At 48.6% G+C, this 16,383-nt stretch overlaps 2 protein-coding genes across 3 annotated transcripts; one reads left to right on the top strand and one right to left on the bottom strand.

Annotated features, from left to right (window-relative positions):
• Positions 1-314: 314 nt before the first annotated feature.
• On the top strand, positions 315-13,145 carry DPH7 (diphthamide biosynthesis 7). 2 transcript variants are annotated; one of them, XM_060684617.2, is made up of 10 exons: positions 315-596; positions 3,052-3,214; positions 4,441-4,580; positions 5,354-5,441; positions 6,053-6,144; positions 7,971-8,137; positions 9,255-9,327; positions 9,445-9,510; positions 10,486-10,658; positions 11,629-13,145. In XM_060684617.2, the coding sequence occupies exons 2-10, from the start codon at positions 3,062-3,064 to the stop codon at positions 12,072-12,074; spliced, it is 1,398 nt and encodes a 465-aa protein (XP_060540600.2). In that variant the 5' UTR covers positions 315-596; positions 3,052-3,061; the 3' UTR covers positions 12,075-13,145. The 2 variants fall into 2 exon arrangements, with proteins under 2 accessions (XP_060540600.2, XP_087736083.1); XM_087879957.1 differs by having other exon boundaries at positions 423-596; positions 3,057-3,214.
• An 814-nt stretch (positions 13,146-13,959) lies between these two features.
• MRPL41 (mitochondrial ribosomal protein L41) lies at positions 13,960-15,264 on the bottom strand. The gene has a single exon (XM_034404378.3). The coding sequence runs from the start codon at positions 15,211-15,213 to the stop codon at positions 14,806-14,808; it is 408 nt and encodes a 135-aa protein (XP_034260269.2). The 5' UTR covers positions 15,214-15,264; the 3' UTR covers positions 13,960-14,805.
• Between the last annotated feature and the right edge of the window lie 1,119 nt (positions 15,265-16,383).

Below are 16,383 nucleotides of genomic sequence, written 5' to 3'. Positions count from 1 at the left end.
ATTGCCAGGCTCACAACATCTGTACAAGGAGATGGGTTGAGCTCCAGATGTGTGCAGGGGTTCCATACTCTTCCCCCTCACCCCCAAATTTTGCATGGACCCCAAATTTTGCACAAAAAAAAAAAAAAAGCTGGAGGGTTGCCAGCTTAACCCCCCCCCTACCCTCCAGATCCAACGCGATCTCCCCTATTTATTTTGCATTTTTTTTCCTTTGGACAGTGTAGCTATAAAGGAGGCGAGGCGAGGAAGGACTACAACTCCCGACAGGCTCTGGGAGGCGGGGGGGGCCTGCTGGGATTTGTAGTCCTCCCAAAAAATAATAATAAAAATAATAAATAATAAGCAGCTGGTGGGCGCAAGGTTGAAGAAGAAGAAGCCAGCCGGCTCTGCTCCACCTGGGGGAGGGCGTGGCTACCTGGAGGGGGCGTGGCCAGGCCGCACACCTGGCGAGGCACCTGCTTCGGAACCCCGGGCAGCTCAGGGCAAAGCGGGGCCGGCGGGCGAGGAAGGCGGGGAGAGGAAGAGGCCCGCCTTAGCCTCGCCTCGCCTCGCCTTCCTTCTCCCAGGACGAGCCGAGCACAGGAAAGGGCGGCCTGGTGGGTTGCTTTGAGGCCTGCTTGGAGAAGGGGGGGGTCCCTTTTGGGGAGGGGCGCTTTAGGGAGAGGGACCCTTGGGGGGGGGAAGGTCGTGGGGGGGGTCCCTTTGGGTGGGGGGGGAGGGGTCCCGTTTGCGAAAGGTGGCTTGGAGTGGGGTCTTTTGGGGAAGGGTCGTTTGGGGGGGGAGGTCCCTTTGGGGAGGGGAGTTTTGGAGAGGGTCCCTTTGAGGAGGGGGGGCCCCTCGGAGTAGGGTCTGTTGGGGAGGGTCCCGTTTGGGAAACGTGCCTTGGAGAGGGTCCCTTTGGGGAGGGTCTTGGGGGGGGAAAGGTCGCTTGGAGAGGGGCGTTGGGGGGGAGGGGCGTCCCTTTGGGGAGGGGGAGGGTCCCGTTTGGGAAAGGTGGCTTGGAGTGGGGTCCTTAGGGGAGGGTCCCTTTGGGGAGGGGAGTTTAAGGAAAGGGGTCCTTTGGGGAGGGGAGTTGGGGGGAGGGTCCCTTTGGGGAGTTTTGGAAAGGGGTCCTTTGGGGAGGGTCGTTGGGGGGGGAGTTTGGGAAAGGTGGCTTGGAGTGGGGTCCTTAAGGGAGGGTCCCTTTGGGGAGGGGAGTTTAAGGAGAGGGGTCCTTTGGGGAGGGTCGTTAGGGGGGAGGGTCCCTTTGGGGAGTTTTGGAAAGGGGTGTTTTGGGGAGGGTCGTTGGGGAGGGTCCTGTTTGGGAAAGGTGGCTTGGAGTGGGGTCCTTTGGGGAGGGTCCCTTTGGGGAGGGGAGTTTAAGGAAAGGGGTCCTTTGGGGAGGGGAGTTTAAGGAAAGGGGTCCTTTGGGGAGGGTCGTTGGGGGGGGAGTTTGGGAAAGGTGGCTTGGAATGGGGTCCTTAAGGGAGGGTCCCTTTGGGGAGGGGAGTTTAAGGAGAGGGGTCCTTTGGGGAGGGTCGTTAGGGGGGAGGGTCCCTTTGGGGAGTTTTGGAAAGGGGTGTTTTGGGGAGGGTCGTTGGGGAGGGTCCTGTTTGGGAAAGGTGGCTTGGAGTGGGGTCCTTTGGGGAGGGTCCCTTTGGGGAGGGGAGTTTAAGGAAAGGGGTCCTTTGGGGAGGGTCGTTGGGGGGGGAGTTTGGGAAAGGTGGCTTGGAGTGGGGTCCTTAAGGGAGGGTCCCTTTGGGGAGGGGAGTTGGGGAGGGGAGTTTAAGGAAAGGGGTCCTTTGGGGAGGGTCCCGTTTGGGAAAGGTGGCTTGGAGTGGGGTCTTTTGGGGAGGGTCGTTGGGGGTGGTCCCTTTGGGGAGGGGAGTTTTGGAAAGGATTTGGAGTCCTTTGGTGAGGGTCCCATTTGGGAACAGTGGCTTGGAGTGGGGGTCTTTTGGGAGGGTCCTTGGGGGGGGAAAGGCTCCCATTTGGGAAAGGTGGCTTGGAGTGAGGGGAAGGTCGTTGCGGGGGTCTCTTTGGGGAGGGGAGTTTTGGAAAGGATTTGGAAAGGGGCCGCTTTGGAGAGGGTCCCTTTGAGGAGGGGCACTCGGAGTGGGGTCCTTTTGGGGAGGGGCATTGGGGGGAGTCTATTTGGAGATAGATAGAGTCTCTCTCTGACCCTTTGGGGAGGGTCAGAGAGAGGCTCTTGTGGCAGGGCCCTTTGGGGAGAGGGGGCCCATGTGCTTGTGGAGCGCATGTGGAGATACTTTGGGGAGGGGGCTCACTTTTGATGCCCCTGTGCACGGCTGGCTGCCCAGGTACTGCTCTGGCCCTCCCTGGCAGGATTATGTCAGTGAAAATTCCTATTATTGGATCGAGGATATTTATTTATTATTTTTACAGATCATGCAAGGCCTGCCTTCCCCCCGAACATACTTAATACTTTTCCTTCCAGTTATTTTCTGTATAATAACAACAACCCTGTGAGGTGGATTGAACTGAGAAAGGGACTGGCCCAAAATCACCCAGCTGGTGGAATTAGAATTCCCTGACTTTCTAATCTGATGTCTTAACCGACTAGACCAAACTGGCTCTCAATTATTAATATTATTATTAGTTTACAGGAAGTCAGTGGGAGGTTGCTATTTTTGGATTGGGATATTTGTTTTTAATGATTAAAATTAAGTGAATGCAGGAGGTTCAGTGGGAGGTTGCTATTATCAGCCTTGCCAATCAGATATTATTGCTATTATTTCTTTTGAGAAGAAGTAAGGGAATGTGGGAACTATTTGAGAGATCACACTCGTTGGATCAAGGATAGTATTATTACTATGATTATTACTATTATTAATATTTCCTGCCTTAAAAATGGAGGACGACCTTGGGTGTGGATTTGCTAATATTGGATCAAGGACATCATTATTATGACTGATGATTATTATGACTTTAGGATTTTATTTTTTTTAAGACAACATTGCAATTTGTCCAAATTATTTTGATCACTAGATTAATTCCATATAAGAATCGGAATCCATAATAAACTCTCATTTTCTCTTATTTCTTCCCCAGTGCAGGATGAATGCACGTTGACATGGCTTTCAGATGCAAGGCAAAAACTTTGCAGGTGGTTGATACCGAATATAGTGCCGACGCGGTAGAATGGTGCCCGGTGGAAGGCTGGCACAACATCTTGGCATGTGGCACCTACCAGTTGAAGAAACCGGAGAGTGAGGTGAGCTATAGACATTTTTCAAGAAACCGGAGAAAACTTATGAAATTGTTTTGCAGTTACAGTCTTAATAAAGGAGAGAATATTTGTAGCTCAGGGTTTGAAATAATTGGTGCGCTCTGGGCTTTGTTGTTGTCTTGCAGACATTTCGTGACCCAACTAGGTAACCTCATCAGTGCTTGGGTGTGTGGTGTTTGCTCCCTGTTTATATACAGTAGCTTCTTTCAGTCTTGGAGGAGGTTGTTGTGGCCCGCCAGTGGCCAGCAGAGCTGACAGTGAGGAGGTTGGGGAGGAACATGGGCCAGTCCTGGAGTCTGGGGAAGGCTCGGATGGGGGCTCTGAGTCGGAGGCAGAGAGGGGGCCAGGGGCCATCTGGTAGTTCTTTGCTGCCTCCGGAGTCTCCGGAGTCTGACATCAGTGAGGCAGAAGAACAGTGTGAGCCTGTTCCCAGTGTGCGCATGCGCAGAGCTGCCAGGAGACAGGAACAATTAAGGAAACAGGGTCGACTTGGGAGTAAGGTTTGGAGATGATTGGCCCCTCCCGTAAGACGTAAAAGAGAAGCGAAGGGGACGTGAGCTTTTGCAGGAAGCAATTTGTTCATCTGGTCGGTAAAAACTCTGAAAAAGCTCTGTTTGACTCTGTGCTAAGTTTGGCCTTGCCCTGCGTGTGGCAATTAGTTCTCTGGCAGCATTCCAAGGGAGATAAGGTGTGTGTTTATAAACATTCACCTGAAAGACTGTTTGAGAAGCCTTTCGGACTGGGAATGACAATATTCCACAGCCGTTCGAATTAAAGAGGTTTGCGGGGACTAAGTTTGTGCTGTATATTTTCTAAGGAAGCCTAAGTCAGAACAGAGGTGTGGTTTTCTCCTTGGTAGAGGCTTGGTTAGGGATATTGTTTTCTCCTTGATTGTTTGTCTGGTGTTAATCCCCGCTTATCTGGATAATGGATGCTGGTTGCGGAGGCCACCTACCGACTATTAACAGGGAGCAAACCCCACACTCCCTCACACTGATGATGTTACCTAGCTAGGCAATGAAATGTCTGCAAGAAAACTACCATGCTCTGAGAGGACCCCGCCGTTCAAATATTTTCTTCTGTTGGTACAAGCTAGTTGGGCAGACCCTTCAGGGAGTGGTTCTGAGTTTCATCAGGATGACCAGTTGACTGTATACAATGGGTTGGTTGAGTTTCAGTTTTGTTTTTTTTTCTTTCTGCTTCCTAAACAGCCTGGCCAGAGTCCTAGCGAGGACAGCGAACCCCCTGTGCGCCTAGGACGTCTCTACCTCTATTCCTTTGAAGATCAAATTTTCACGCCGCTGACGGAAATCCAGAGGCTGGAAACGGTGGCCATATTGGACATTAAATGGTTGGATGGATGCTTCTCCGTTTCGTTTTGCAAGTTTTTATTTTTTACTGCTTCGAGAAATGAAATTAGCTAGGGAAAGGGTTATTTTCCTGTGCAAGGAAGATTGACCCATAGTGGAGAAAGTTGAGGGGTTTCAGATGGAGGAGGTGTCAGACTTGAGTTGAAGGCCTCACGGGGCAACTATCAAAGTTCTGATGTTCTCCAAGCAGCATGGTCCACATCTTTGATCAGCCTTGATAGGGAGGGAATTGCAACTCTTGAGCATAAGAGCCAAGGGGTTAAGGCACCAGGCAGGAGAATGGGAGTTCTAGTCCTGCTTAAATAGGAAAGCCAACTGGGTGTCATTGGGCCAGTCAACAGGAGATTGTGAGTTCTAGTTCTGCTTTAGGCATGAAAGCCAACTGGGTGACTTTGAGCCAATCACCAGGAGATTGTGAGTTCTAGTTCTGCTTTTGGCATGAAAGCCAGCTGGGTGACTTTGAGCCATTCACCAGGAGATTGTGAGTTCTAGTTATGTTGGGTACGTTCACCGCCTTGAGTAATATGTAAAAATAATCAAGGTTGGAGATAAATAAATAAAACGTTATTTTGCTCTTCCTTCTGTAAAATGGGTAGCGTGCTTTTTCAATCCTTTCGGTCAGTGTCATGATTTCTGGGTTGAGTCAAACTGGAAATGAAATATTCTTCCTTTTTTTCAAAAGAGGGAGGAAGGGAAATTATTATTTTTTCCCTTGCACCTCTGCTGATGTCTTTGCTATCTCTTCCGCTTCAAGGTGCCATGTTCCCATCGCAGGACATCCTGTTTTAGGCATCGCAAATGCCCAGGGAGCGGTGAAGCTCGCCCACTTGATGGGAAGTGAGGTAGGTGTCTAGAGATCCATAACCATCTATGCCAGTGGTGAAATTCAATTTTTTTTTTTTTACTATCGGTTCTGTGGGCGTGGCTTGGTGGATGTGGTATGGCTTGGTGGGCATGGCAGGGGAAGGATACTGCAAAATCTACGTATCCACCCCACTCCAGGGGAAGGATACTGCAAAATCCCCATTCCCTCCCCACTCCAGGGCAAAGATATTGCAAAATCTCCATTCCCTCCCCACTCTAGGGAAAGGATACTGCAAAATCTCCATTCCCACCCCACTCCTGGGGGAAGGATACTGCAAAATCCCCATTCCCTCCCCACTCCAGGGCAAAGATATTGCAAAATCTCCATTCCCTCCCCACTCCAGGGGAAGGATATTGCAAAATCTCCATTCCCACCCCAGTCTTATTCATATTTCCTTTCTAACCCATCGTAAAATTTATCCCATGTCCTGAAACACATCGACTCCTCTTTAACTTTTATTCTCAATGTTTGCATCCATGTTTTCTTGACCAAAGAAGCTTAGCATCTACACGATGATCATGCTAAGGTTTCATAACTGGTGCTGGAGACATGTCCATGTTCTGATCAATCTCCGTTTCTTTCCAGTAGAAGAGTTGCAAACTTCAACCTCTCTGCAGTGTTGACCTGGGAGATGACTGCCTTGCTTTGTCTTTGGACTGGTCCACGGGACGAGAGCAGTGGTAAGTGGTCTGAGGGCGTAGCACGGTGTTTCTCAACCTTGACAAATTTGACACGAGTTAGCAGCGAGAACAATTAATCGGTGGAACTGCTTGCCTCCTGAAATTGTGGGTGGTCCATCACTATGTTCTGACCCAGCCTTAGCAGAAGCAAGAAACAGACTCCTGGTCACGAAAATCCCCTCTTGTGAATTAATGGCATTCACCCCACCCAAAAGTCCAGGCAAGAGTCCTTCAAGGAGTTAACTGCAGCAACAGACCTTATCAGTTCCTTGAGATAATTGCAAGGCCGTGAGCTCCCAGCCAAGGCTGCAAATTAAGTTCTGGCAGTCTTTGATGCACGAAACACAATGAGCAAAATCTTCAGAAATACCAATTGTTGTCTCCTACGACAACCACTCCCCCTTTCCTTCTATTTATTCCCCAGCCAGGGAGGGGCCATTCAGCGTCCATGTATGCTTTGCTTCCCGAGTCAAGATTCCATGTCCTCCGTTGTTCTCCTCTCCTAACTGCTCTGCGCATACATGTATCTGGAACAGGCCCCAGCTGTTCCTCCTCCTCACTCATCTCACATAATTCATGAATGCACACACACCCTGCTCCTGGCATGCGATGGCCTGGTAGGCCCATTTTTCTCTTTCCCCAGGCTCCAGAGCCTTTCTAGGAGTCTGCGGAGGGCGAAAACGGCCTTCTCCACCTCCCCAGAGGCCAGAAACAGCCCGTTTCCTAACTTCCGGTGGGACTGGAAGGCCCATTTTTTGCTGTCCCCAGCCTCCAGAGCCCCTCTAGGAGTCTGGGGAGGGCGAAAACGGCCTCCCCCCCCCCCGGGAGGCCATCTGGATGCCAGAAATGGCCCGTTTCCTAACTTCCGGTGGGACTGGAAGGCCCGTTTTTTTGCTGTCCCCAGTCTCCAGAGCCTCTCTAGGAGTCTGGGAAGGGCGAAAATGGCCTTCCCCTCCCAGGAGGCCCTCCGGATGCAAGAAACGGGCCTTTTTCAGCCTCCGGAGGACTTCCGGGGGAATGGGGAAAGCCGTTTTTGTCCTCAGACTCCTAGAAAGGCTCTGGAGCCAAATGAGAGAAAAATGGGCCTTCCACCCCCCCCCCCCGAGGCCCTCCTACTTCTGGTGGGCCCAGAAAGCCAGAAAATCAGCATGCGCTCTCTGGAGCTGAGCTCGCATGGCCACTGATATGGCTACCCGCCACAAGTTCGCCATCACGGGTGTAGGGTCTCCTGCTTGGGTGGGAGGGCGGTTGGACTAGATGACCTACAAGGTCCCTTCCAACTCTGTTAATCTGTAAGTCTGCAATTCCTGGACCTTCAATTCCCCTGTCTCTTACAAGCATCACAGCAGAACTCACGCTGTGTCAACTTGCAAAGCTTTCAAGTTGCCATGAGCAGGAGGGAGGGAGAACTGAAGTGCATTCCATACATTCTTCCTGACCGCAATCAGAAGGAGGGTGTTAGGTTTCACAGCCAGCCAAAGTGGTTAATTGGAGAATGTGATTTATGACATGGCCAGAGAGGAGGGGAGAGACAGGGTCATAGGGGAACGTACATCTACGTAGGATCAGTCCTAACTGCATCCGAGTATTGCCGGAATGTTGCTCCTAATAAATGACTATATTTCCTTTGAAGTTTGGATCGTGGCTCATGAATTAATTAAGGCATCTTTAGGAAACTTGGCACGCTGAGTTTTAAACTTTGCATTCTGGCTTCTGATCGATGCTGGATAGTAGTAGAGCTGGCAGGTTGTTTACCATTCATTCCTGCTTCTTCAGCAAACAAATTACCTTTTTTTAAAAACAACTATTCCATGCCATGTTTGCAGTGGCCACCCTCTGCGACTGGTCAGCAGCGATTCCAAAGGGAGAGTCAGCTTGCTGTCGGTGGACGAATCCGGTTCCTCGGTGCACGTCTTAGACCAATGGAAGGGACATGACTTCGAAGCCTGGGTCGCTGCGTTCGACTACTGGAACACTCCTGTTGTGTACTCAGGTGCGTCTTTGCTCTGATTGCAGTTGCAAGAGTCTCCGGGAAGCCAGGAATAGGTTGAATGTGAACCACTGTTGACCAACCGTTGCGGTGATGCATGAATCATAGATTGGCTTTGAAGCTTTCGGCGTGTCCTGTATTTCTAGTCTAGCTGGGGGACGCGGTGGCTCAGTGGCTAAGACGCTGAGCTTGTCGATCGAAAGGTCAGCAGTTCGGCGGTTCGAATCCCTGGTGCCGCGTAACGGGGTGAGCTCCCGTGACTTGTCCCAGCTTCTGCCAACCTAGCAGTTCGAAAGCACGTAAAAAAATGCAAGTAGAAAAATAGGGACCACCTCTGGTGGGAAGGGAACAGCGTTCTGTGTGCCTTTGGCGTTGAGTCATGCCGGCCACATGACCACGGAGACGTCTTCGGACAGCGCTGGCTCTTCGGCTTTGAAACGGAGATGAGCACCGCCCCCTAGAGTCGGGACCGATATAATATAAGCCCTACCCCAAAAATAAGCCCCAGTTAAGATCGCCAACCAGACGGAGGCGTTCAGTACTGTATTTACCCCAAAATACAGAGCCTTGGTAGTACAGTGGTCTAAGGCACCCTGTTATTAAGCTGGTTATTAAGACCAGATGCCTGCAATTACTGCAGGTTCGAATCTCGCCAAGGCTCAAGGTTGACTCAGCCTTCCATCCTTTCTAAGGTAGGTAAATTGAGGACCCAGTTTGTGGGGGCAATAAGCTGATTTTGTATAAATATACAAAAGGATGAAGGCTATTGCTTAGCATATTGTAAGCCGCCCTGAGTCTCCGGAGAAGGGCGGCACATAAATCAAATTAAAAAAAAAAAAAAGACCTAACCAGAAAATGAGCTATAATGCATCTTTTGGAGCAAAAAATTAATATAAGACCCGGTCTTATTTTGGGGGGAAATGCGGTAGATAAGATGGATGGTTCAGGAATTAGATAATTACTTGGCATACATGAAAACCTTTCTACAGGCTAGCAGCGAAGCTAACTTATGTCCTGCTTTTTAGAAAAAAAATAGTAATAATCTGCTTTCGTCTTCCTAAAGACAACGGAATCATGTTATAGCAACTCATTTTCCTTGGTCGTCTCTTCCTGGATTTAGGTGGAGATGATTGCAAACTGCGGGGCTGGGATACTCGGAGCAGCTCAAGGGTTCCTCTCTTCAGCAGCGAGCAGTAAGTAGTAGAATCTCTGAAAAGAATCGACAGCTCTGGTCTTGTGCCAGGAAGGCAGGAGGCGTGTGTTTGTATGGTGGATTGAACAGCCTTCTTTTGACGTGGGTTTCATTTCAGGCATTCTATGGGGGTCTGCAGTATTCAGAGTCACCCGCTGCGGGAAAATCTGCTAGCTACAGGAAGGTGAGTCTCTGGAGTATGTATATCAAGTCAATTTTAGGAGTCTCTTTTAAATTTCACATGGTTGTACAGGAAGTCCTCGATTTACAGCAAGTTCGTTGGGAAAAAGAGAGACTTATGGCCATTCTTCACACTTGCGACCCCCATGGTCATAAGGTCACAAAAGGGAATCACATGACCCCGGGACTGTTGTGGCCCGCCAGCGGCCAGTGGATCTGGCAGCGCATTCGGATAGTGAGGAGGTTGGGGAGGAACATGGGTCAGTCCTGGAATCTGGGGAAGGCGCTGATGAGGGCTCTGCGTCGGAGGCAGAGAGGGGGCCAGGACCGTCTGACAGTTATCAGCTGCCTTCGGAGTCGGACATCAGTAAGGCAGAGGAACAGCTGGAGCCTGTTCCCAGTGTGTGCCTGCGCAGAGTTGCCAGACGAAGGGAACAGCTAAAGAACAAGGGTCGACTCAGGAGTAAGGCCACAGGTGGGCGATGAAGGGCCCCTCCCAGAGGGAATAAAAGAGGAGCGAAAGGGGAGTGGAGATTACAGGAGACAATTAGTTCTTTCCTGCATTCTTGCCAAGTATGAACGATATCGGCCTGGCCACTCTCCAAGCCTGATCAAGGTCGGTAATTGGGAACTATCTGGAAAGACTGTGGGAGAGGAGAGACTTTGCTGGAGAGGAATTCACTGTACATTAAACAAAAGGGGTTTATCGGGACGAGGACTCGGCTTTGGTCAGAACAGGGACACTGCAATGGTCATAAATACGAGTCAGTTGCTAAGCTTCTGAATTTGGATCATGTGACGACGAGGATGTTGCAAAATAAGTGCAAAGAGAGTTGCAAGTCACTTTATTCAGTGCCGCTGTAGCTTCGAATGGTCAAAACGATTGAGGACTACCTGTACGGGGGTGAGATGGGGGAACAGTTATGGACATATGGCGTTAGGAAAGGAGGAGAAAGATTTCTCAATTCTGTTTCCGCAGCTACGACGAGCACGTCCTTCTGTGGGACACCAGGAAGATGAAGCAGCCCCTGGCGGACACCCATGTGGAAGGCGGCGTCTGGCGCTTAAAATGGCACCCGTCCCAGGAACAGTTGCTGTTGGCTGCCTGTATGCACAATGGCTTTGTAATCCTCAATTGTCCAAATGGTTTAGGTGAGTGTTTCGATTTTGAGGAAGCCACCCCCCCATCACGACTGACTGCAGCTGTAATCATTTCCAAATACAGAAGACGGGCCTTGGCTTAGGACAGGGGTCGGCAACCTTAAACACTCAAAAGAGCCACAAAGGTCCTAACCGGAAGCCCCCCCGTTCAATTCTGGAGCTGACCGGAAGTCCGATTCCCCCACCATAGAGTCTCCTCCTGGCACGCCCTGCTTCTCTTCCCCCCCTCCCCCAAACCGGAAGCTCCTCTCAAAATTGTGGTGCCGACTGGTGACAGGGAGCCGCAGCAGAGGGTTGAAAGAGCCACATGCGGCTCCAGAGCCGCAGGTTGCTGACTCCTGGTTTACGACCAGAGTCGAGCCCAACATTTCTGTTGCTAAATGAATCATTAAGTGAGTTTGCCCTCATTTTACAAACTCTTTTGCCCCAGCGAAGCGAATCCCTGCCGTTTTTTTAAGCTAGTCACTGGGTTGTTAAGTGAATCTGGCTTCCCCAGGACTGTCATAAATATGAGTCAGTTGCCAGGCGTCCAAAATTTTGATTTACATGGCCATGGAGATACTGCAACTGGTGAAAAATGGGGTCATTTTTTCAGTGCCGTTGTAACTTTGGTCACTAAACGAACTGGATTACCTGTCGATGGGATTTTGACAGGGAGATTTCACCAGCCGGCATGACCGTGGCTAAGGATTCTGGGACTTTTGGGGTACAAGAATAAAACAACGGCTGACTTTGCATAGCCTTCTTAATCATATATAATGTTTAATATTTATATGCCACTCCTCTCGTGCTCACATTCTTTTAACCACTGCTTGCTGGATGGGAAAGGTTGGCTTGATTCAGGCTCATCCCAAAGATGGGATACCGGCCCCCCAAAAAAACATAAAATTTTCCCTCACCTCATTTACCTGAATAAGGAATATCATTATGTCCAGGTATTCTCTTTCTCTCCCCCTATTAGAAGAGAGCCAAGAGAAATGCACCATCCTTTCATCCTATGCCTTACACAATTCTTTGGCTTATGGAGCCGATTGGTCCAGGCTTCCGTTGAGCGACTCTTTGGAGACGTCTACGGCGATGCTGACAATTCAGGAGGACCAAAGAGCCAGCCGGGAGAACCTGAAAGGGCAGAGCCTCAAGATCATTTACGAATCCCCCACGGCCACCTTCGATGTGCTGCTGGAGGAGGAAGAGAATCCACCTCCCGCGTCTCCATCCCGAGCGGAAGGCACCTTGGCCCCGCAGGGACCTTCTGGGGACGGAAGAGCTCCGGATACCAAAGCCAATGGGGATGTCCAAGCACCCAAAGCCCAAAGGGAGACCAGCCTCTTAGCAACGTGCTCCTTTTATGACAACGTTCTACATGTATGGAAGTGGGAGGTCAGCCAGAATTCCCCTCTGGCTTAAACCCACTGTTGGGAGTTCTGCCTCTTTTTTTAAAAAAAATTTTTCTATCTGCAGGGGGAAGAAACATGTTGGATGGATGACTTTTGGCAGAAGGGGTTTTTCTGAACTTTCGTCATTCAGACGTTTTGTTACCGAACTAGGTAACATTATCAGAGCTAGAAGAGTGCAGTCTGCTGTGTGGAGGAGGAAGAGGACTGTAGGGTTCTCGGGACTCTAATGAGCTGGGTTGTTTTCTTGCAGACGTCTCATGACTCAACTAGGTAACATCATCAGTGCTAATGAGTATGGTGTTTGCTCCCTGTTTACACACAGTAGCTTCTCTTTTCGGTCTCGGTGGAGGTGTCGTTTTCTCCTTGGAAGTTCTTGAATAGGGTATTGTTTTCTCCTTCTCCGTCTGGTGTTAATTCCGGCTTATTTGGATATTGGATGCCGGGTGCTAGTTATAAGGTAAGCTACTGAATATAAACAGTACTTATTCGGTACTTTGGTACCTAGTTTGGTACTGAAACATCTGCAAGAAAACCATCAAATCTCAGAGAGCATCAAGGATCCCGCAGTTCAATTCCGAGCTACCAATATTTTATGTTTTTCTATTACTGCTGGAATCCTCCAGTGGCCGTGAGTTTTGAAGGATCTTATGTTGGTTCTTTCCACCAGCTTTTTTTTGTACTGCAGAAATAAGATTGTTCAGGTTCCCTAATTTCCTGTTAATTCCTCTTTTCCCCTAAGATTTGATTCTTGCGACATTCTCAACCACCAGCTTTAACATGGGAGTGCCATTTGGCTCACCTTTTTTCCCCCCAAAGAAATAGGGAACCTGAAGTTTTATTCAAGCTTGGAAAAGAGACTGAAATTAAAAACGGCAACCAGAGATAATGACAAAGATATTTTCTTGAAATCCAAGCACAAGCTCATTTGTGGGGTAGAATGGCCTTATCAAAGGGCATATTTATAATCTGAGGTATTACCAAATTATGGCATTTTTATACCAACATGCTCATTGGCATCGTAAAGCACCTTTCAACTAAAATATATTTTTGATCTTTTTTACAATAAAATGTCTTTTTAAGAGCCACGGTCTTTTTTATTTAAGCTACGGTATATTGGTGGGACATTAAAGAGTTACAAGTGTCAAAGCTTGCGTCAAAAAGTACTTTGGACTGGGCCAAATTTGCCTGTGTAGAGAATTGCAACTGCTAGGGATGGCAACTGTCTATGCAAGAGCTTGCTAGTTTAAACGATATAACGCAGGGGTCTGCAACCTTAAACCACTCAGAGCCATTTGGACCCATTTCCCACAGAAAACACCGGGAGCCACAAAACCCTTCCCGTGCCTGATTATTTCTTGAGCGGCCACAAAACTAGCATATGTAGTTGAATTAAACATTCTGTTTTCTTCTGAAACTTTTCTTTTCTTGGATTTATCCATGGTTGGCCTACCGGGGGTTGAAAAGCTCAATAAATGCCGGTGGATGTCACACATTGGCGGTTGTATGCATATTTTGAGTGATGGAGCCACAGCAGAGGGGTGAAAGAGCCACATGCGGCTCCAGAGCCGCAGGTTGCTGACCCTAGATATAACCAATTGAGGAAATCATAGCTAAGACCCAAGTCAGGTTTAAGAATTGTAGTTCATTCCCTGAACATACGAGAGCTCGAAGGTATGCTAATCCCTGTATTATTTTTTTAACTTTTGTGAAAAAGATCATTTCATTTTTTAATTTAAATCTAAGCAGCGCAGAAAACAGGAGCCCTTTCTCCCCACCAAACTCAGTACCTAAACTCCATAGCCAGAATCCCCATCATTTTAGTAACCTGCATTTCCCCACCCTTTGCAAGACCTCTTCCCAGGCGTTTTTTCTTCGAACAGAGACCCATCAACAACTCCACAGAGAAACAAATGTATTGAAGGCTTTTTTTTTTCTGGACACAAGTTTCAAAGCAGAAACATCAACACTTCCCAGGCAGGGAGGTATAATATCTGCATTCTCTCTTATTCTTAACCCTCCTCCCCCAAAATCATCTGTTTCATAAGTCCCTTTCCGAGAAACTTTTGTCTTCTCTTCTTCCACGAAATCGTCTTTTCTTCCAGGAAATTTCCCCCCCTCTTCTTGCAGGAAATTTTCCCTTCTTCCAATAAATTGTCTTTTTTCCCTCCCTCTTCCTTCAGGATAGTCTTTTCTTCCAGGAAATAGTCTCTTCCTCCAGGAAATAGTCTCTTCCCCTCTTCTTCCAATAAATTGCCTTTCCCCTCCCCTCTTCTTCCAGGAAATTGTGTCTTTTCTTCCAAAAAAAATGTCTTTTCCCCTCTCTACTTCCAGGAAATTGTTCTTTTTTTCCCTCCCTCTTCTTCCAGGAAATTTTCCCCCCTTCTTCCAATAAATTGTCTTTTTTCCCTCCCTCTTCTTTCAGGAAATTGTCCTCCCCCCCCTTCCTCCAGAAAATAGTCTTTTCCCCTCTTCTTCCAATAAATTGTCTTTCCCCCCTCTCTTCTTCCAGGAAATTGTGTCTTTTTCCCTCTGCTTTCAATAAATTGCTTTTTTCCCCCTCTGCTTTCGATCCTGTATTTGAAAGGGCTTCAATAAAGTTGCAGTCCTGGGGGACAATTTGTCTCCACTGGGAAGAGTGTGTGTTTCTTTTTCTTTTCCTTCTTTTTCTCTCTTTCTTTCCTTTTCCTTTTTTTTCTTTCTTCCCTTCCTTTTTCTTCCTTTTCTTTAATTCCTTCCACCCACTAGCGCACGAAGTTCTTGGGGAAGAGCTTGAAAAGCTTCCCCTCCTGGCTGTTCTCGAAGCCGTACTTCTCCAGGGCGTCGGGGTCGAAGGAGCCTTCCTTGACGTCCTTCTCGATGAGAGGCGCGGCGGTCCGCTGGAAGAGAGCGCGGGCGGTCAAGGGCGGCTCGCTACCCGCGGGCGCCCGGTAGGAGACGTAGGCCTTGAGCTTGAAGCCCGTCAGGTCAGGCACCATCAGCACCGGCACCTGGTCCTTTATCAGGCGGAACTTGCGGCTCGGCGTGATGGAGCCGAAGACTTTGCAGCCGCGGCTCTTGAAGAAGGTCCGCGGGCCCCGCTTGCTCGTCCAAGCCGACATACGGTCGGCGCCCCGGACCAGGCCTCGCGTCACCTTGCTCAGGAGACCCATAGCGAACTACTGCGGAAAGGCTTCAGCAGGCCCTCACCTCCGCAACATCGCCGCTTGCCATTGGGCCGTCCGGACGCTTCCAACCAATCCGCCTCTCCCGTACTCAAGACCCGTTCGGATAGGGTGGGGTTTGAACCAATCGGATCCAAGAGGCCGGTTTTTTTTGTTTTTTCCGTTGGTCACGCCCACCGCGGGGAATTGTCTCCTGATTGGGAGTTTGGTTCGGGATTCCTCCTGCTCGGCGGGGGAAGCCCGTGAGCATAGAGCTACGTAAAAGTGAAGAGAGATGCGGCTGCGGCGAATAAAGATATCTTTTAAAAAAATTATTAATTTAGAACCCGCCTTTTATTATCAATTATATTTTTATTCCGCCTTTATTGGTTTTTTTATAGCCCGTTTATAGTCCGCAGCCACCCCTCCAGAGGGACTTCAACAAACGGGCTGCTGCTGGGTGGGGACGATGGGCAATCCTAATTGTACTTAAAACAGCCCACGTTGGGAGGAACAGTACAACAACAACCCTGCGAGGTCGACCAGCTTTGGAAACTGAAAGTTTCAACACTGGAAGTTTGCAAGAAGAGATTGCGCAACTATTTCTCTGCAATGGTGTAGGGTTTCCTGCCTGAGCAGGGGGTTGGACTAGAAGACCTCCAAGGTCCCTTCCCACTCTTGTTATTCTATTTCTAGTATGATTGCTATTATTTCCATTTCTCAATTCAATTCGATTCAATTCAATCCTATGTATTGTACTGTATCCTTTATGTGTTGTATTGTATTCTCTTATGTATTGTATTGTGTTATATATATATATATAAAAAAATTTGATTTATATGCCGCCCTTCTCCGGAGACTCAGGGTGGCTTACAATGTGCTAAGCAATAGCCTTCATCCTTTTGTATATTTATACAAAGTCAGCTTATTGCCCCCACAAACTGGGTCCTCATTTAACCTACCTTAGAAAGGATGGAAGGCTGAGTCAACCTTGAGCCTGGGGAGATTCGAACCTGCAGTAATTGCAGGCAGCTGAATGTTAATAACAGGCTGCGCCACCAGGCTCTTTGCATATTGTATTGTATTCTACTGTATTCTATTATGTAATCTATTGTATTATGTGTTGTATTCTTTTATGTATTCTATTGTATTGTATTATGTATTCTATTGTATTCTGTT

Source organism: Pantherophis guttatus, chromosome 16 (genome assembly GCF_059756535.1).
Source record: "Pantherophis guttatus breed Tessera chromosome 16, ASM5975653v1, whole genome shotgun sequence".
In the NCBI taxonomy this organism is placed as follows: Eukaryota; Metazoa; Chordata; class Lepidosauria; order Squamata; family Colubridae; genus Pantherophis; species Pantherophis guttatus.
Note: the sequence above shows the minus strand (reverse complement) of the source record. Positions and strands in the feature narration are given on the sequence as shown.

Bases quoted from the DNA above. Each gene is read 5' to 3' on its own strand.
- DPH7 (XM_060684617.2), top strand. From the start codon at position 3,062: ATGCACGTTGACATGGCTTTCAGATGCAAGGCAAAAACTTTGCAGGTG. The intron at 5,442-6,052 runs GTAGGTGTCTAG...TCTTTCCAGTAG, and splicing joins CCCACTTGATGGGAAGTGAG to AAGAGTTGCAAACTTCAACC. The intron at 6,145-7,970 runs GTAAGTGGTCTG...CCATGTTTGCAG, and splicing joins TCCACGGGACGAGAGCAGTG to TGGCCACCCTCTGCGACTGG.
- MRPL41 (XM_034404378.3), bottom strand. From the start codon at position 15,213: ATGGGTCTCCTGAGCAAGGTGACGCGAGGCCTGGTCCGGGGCGCCGAC.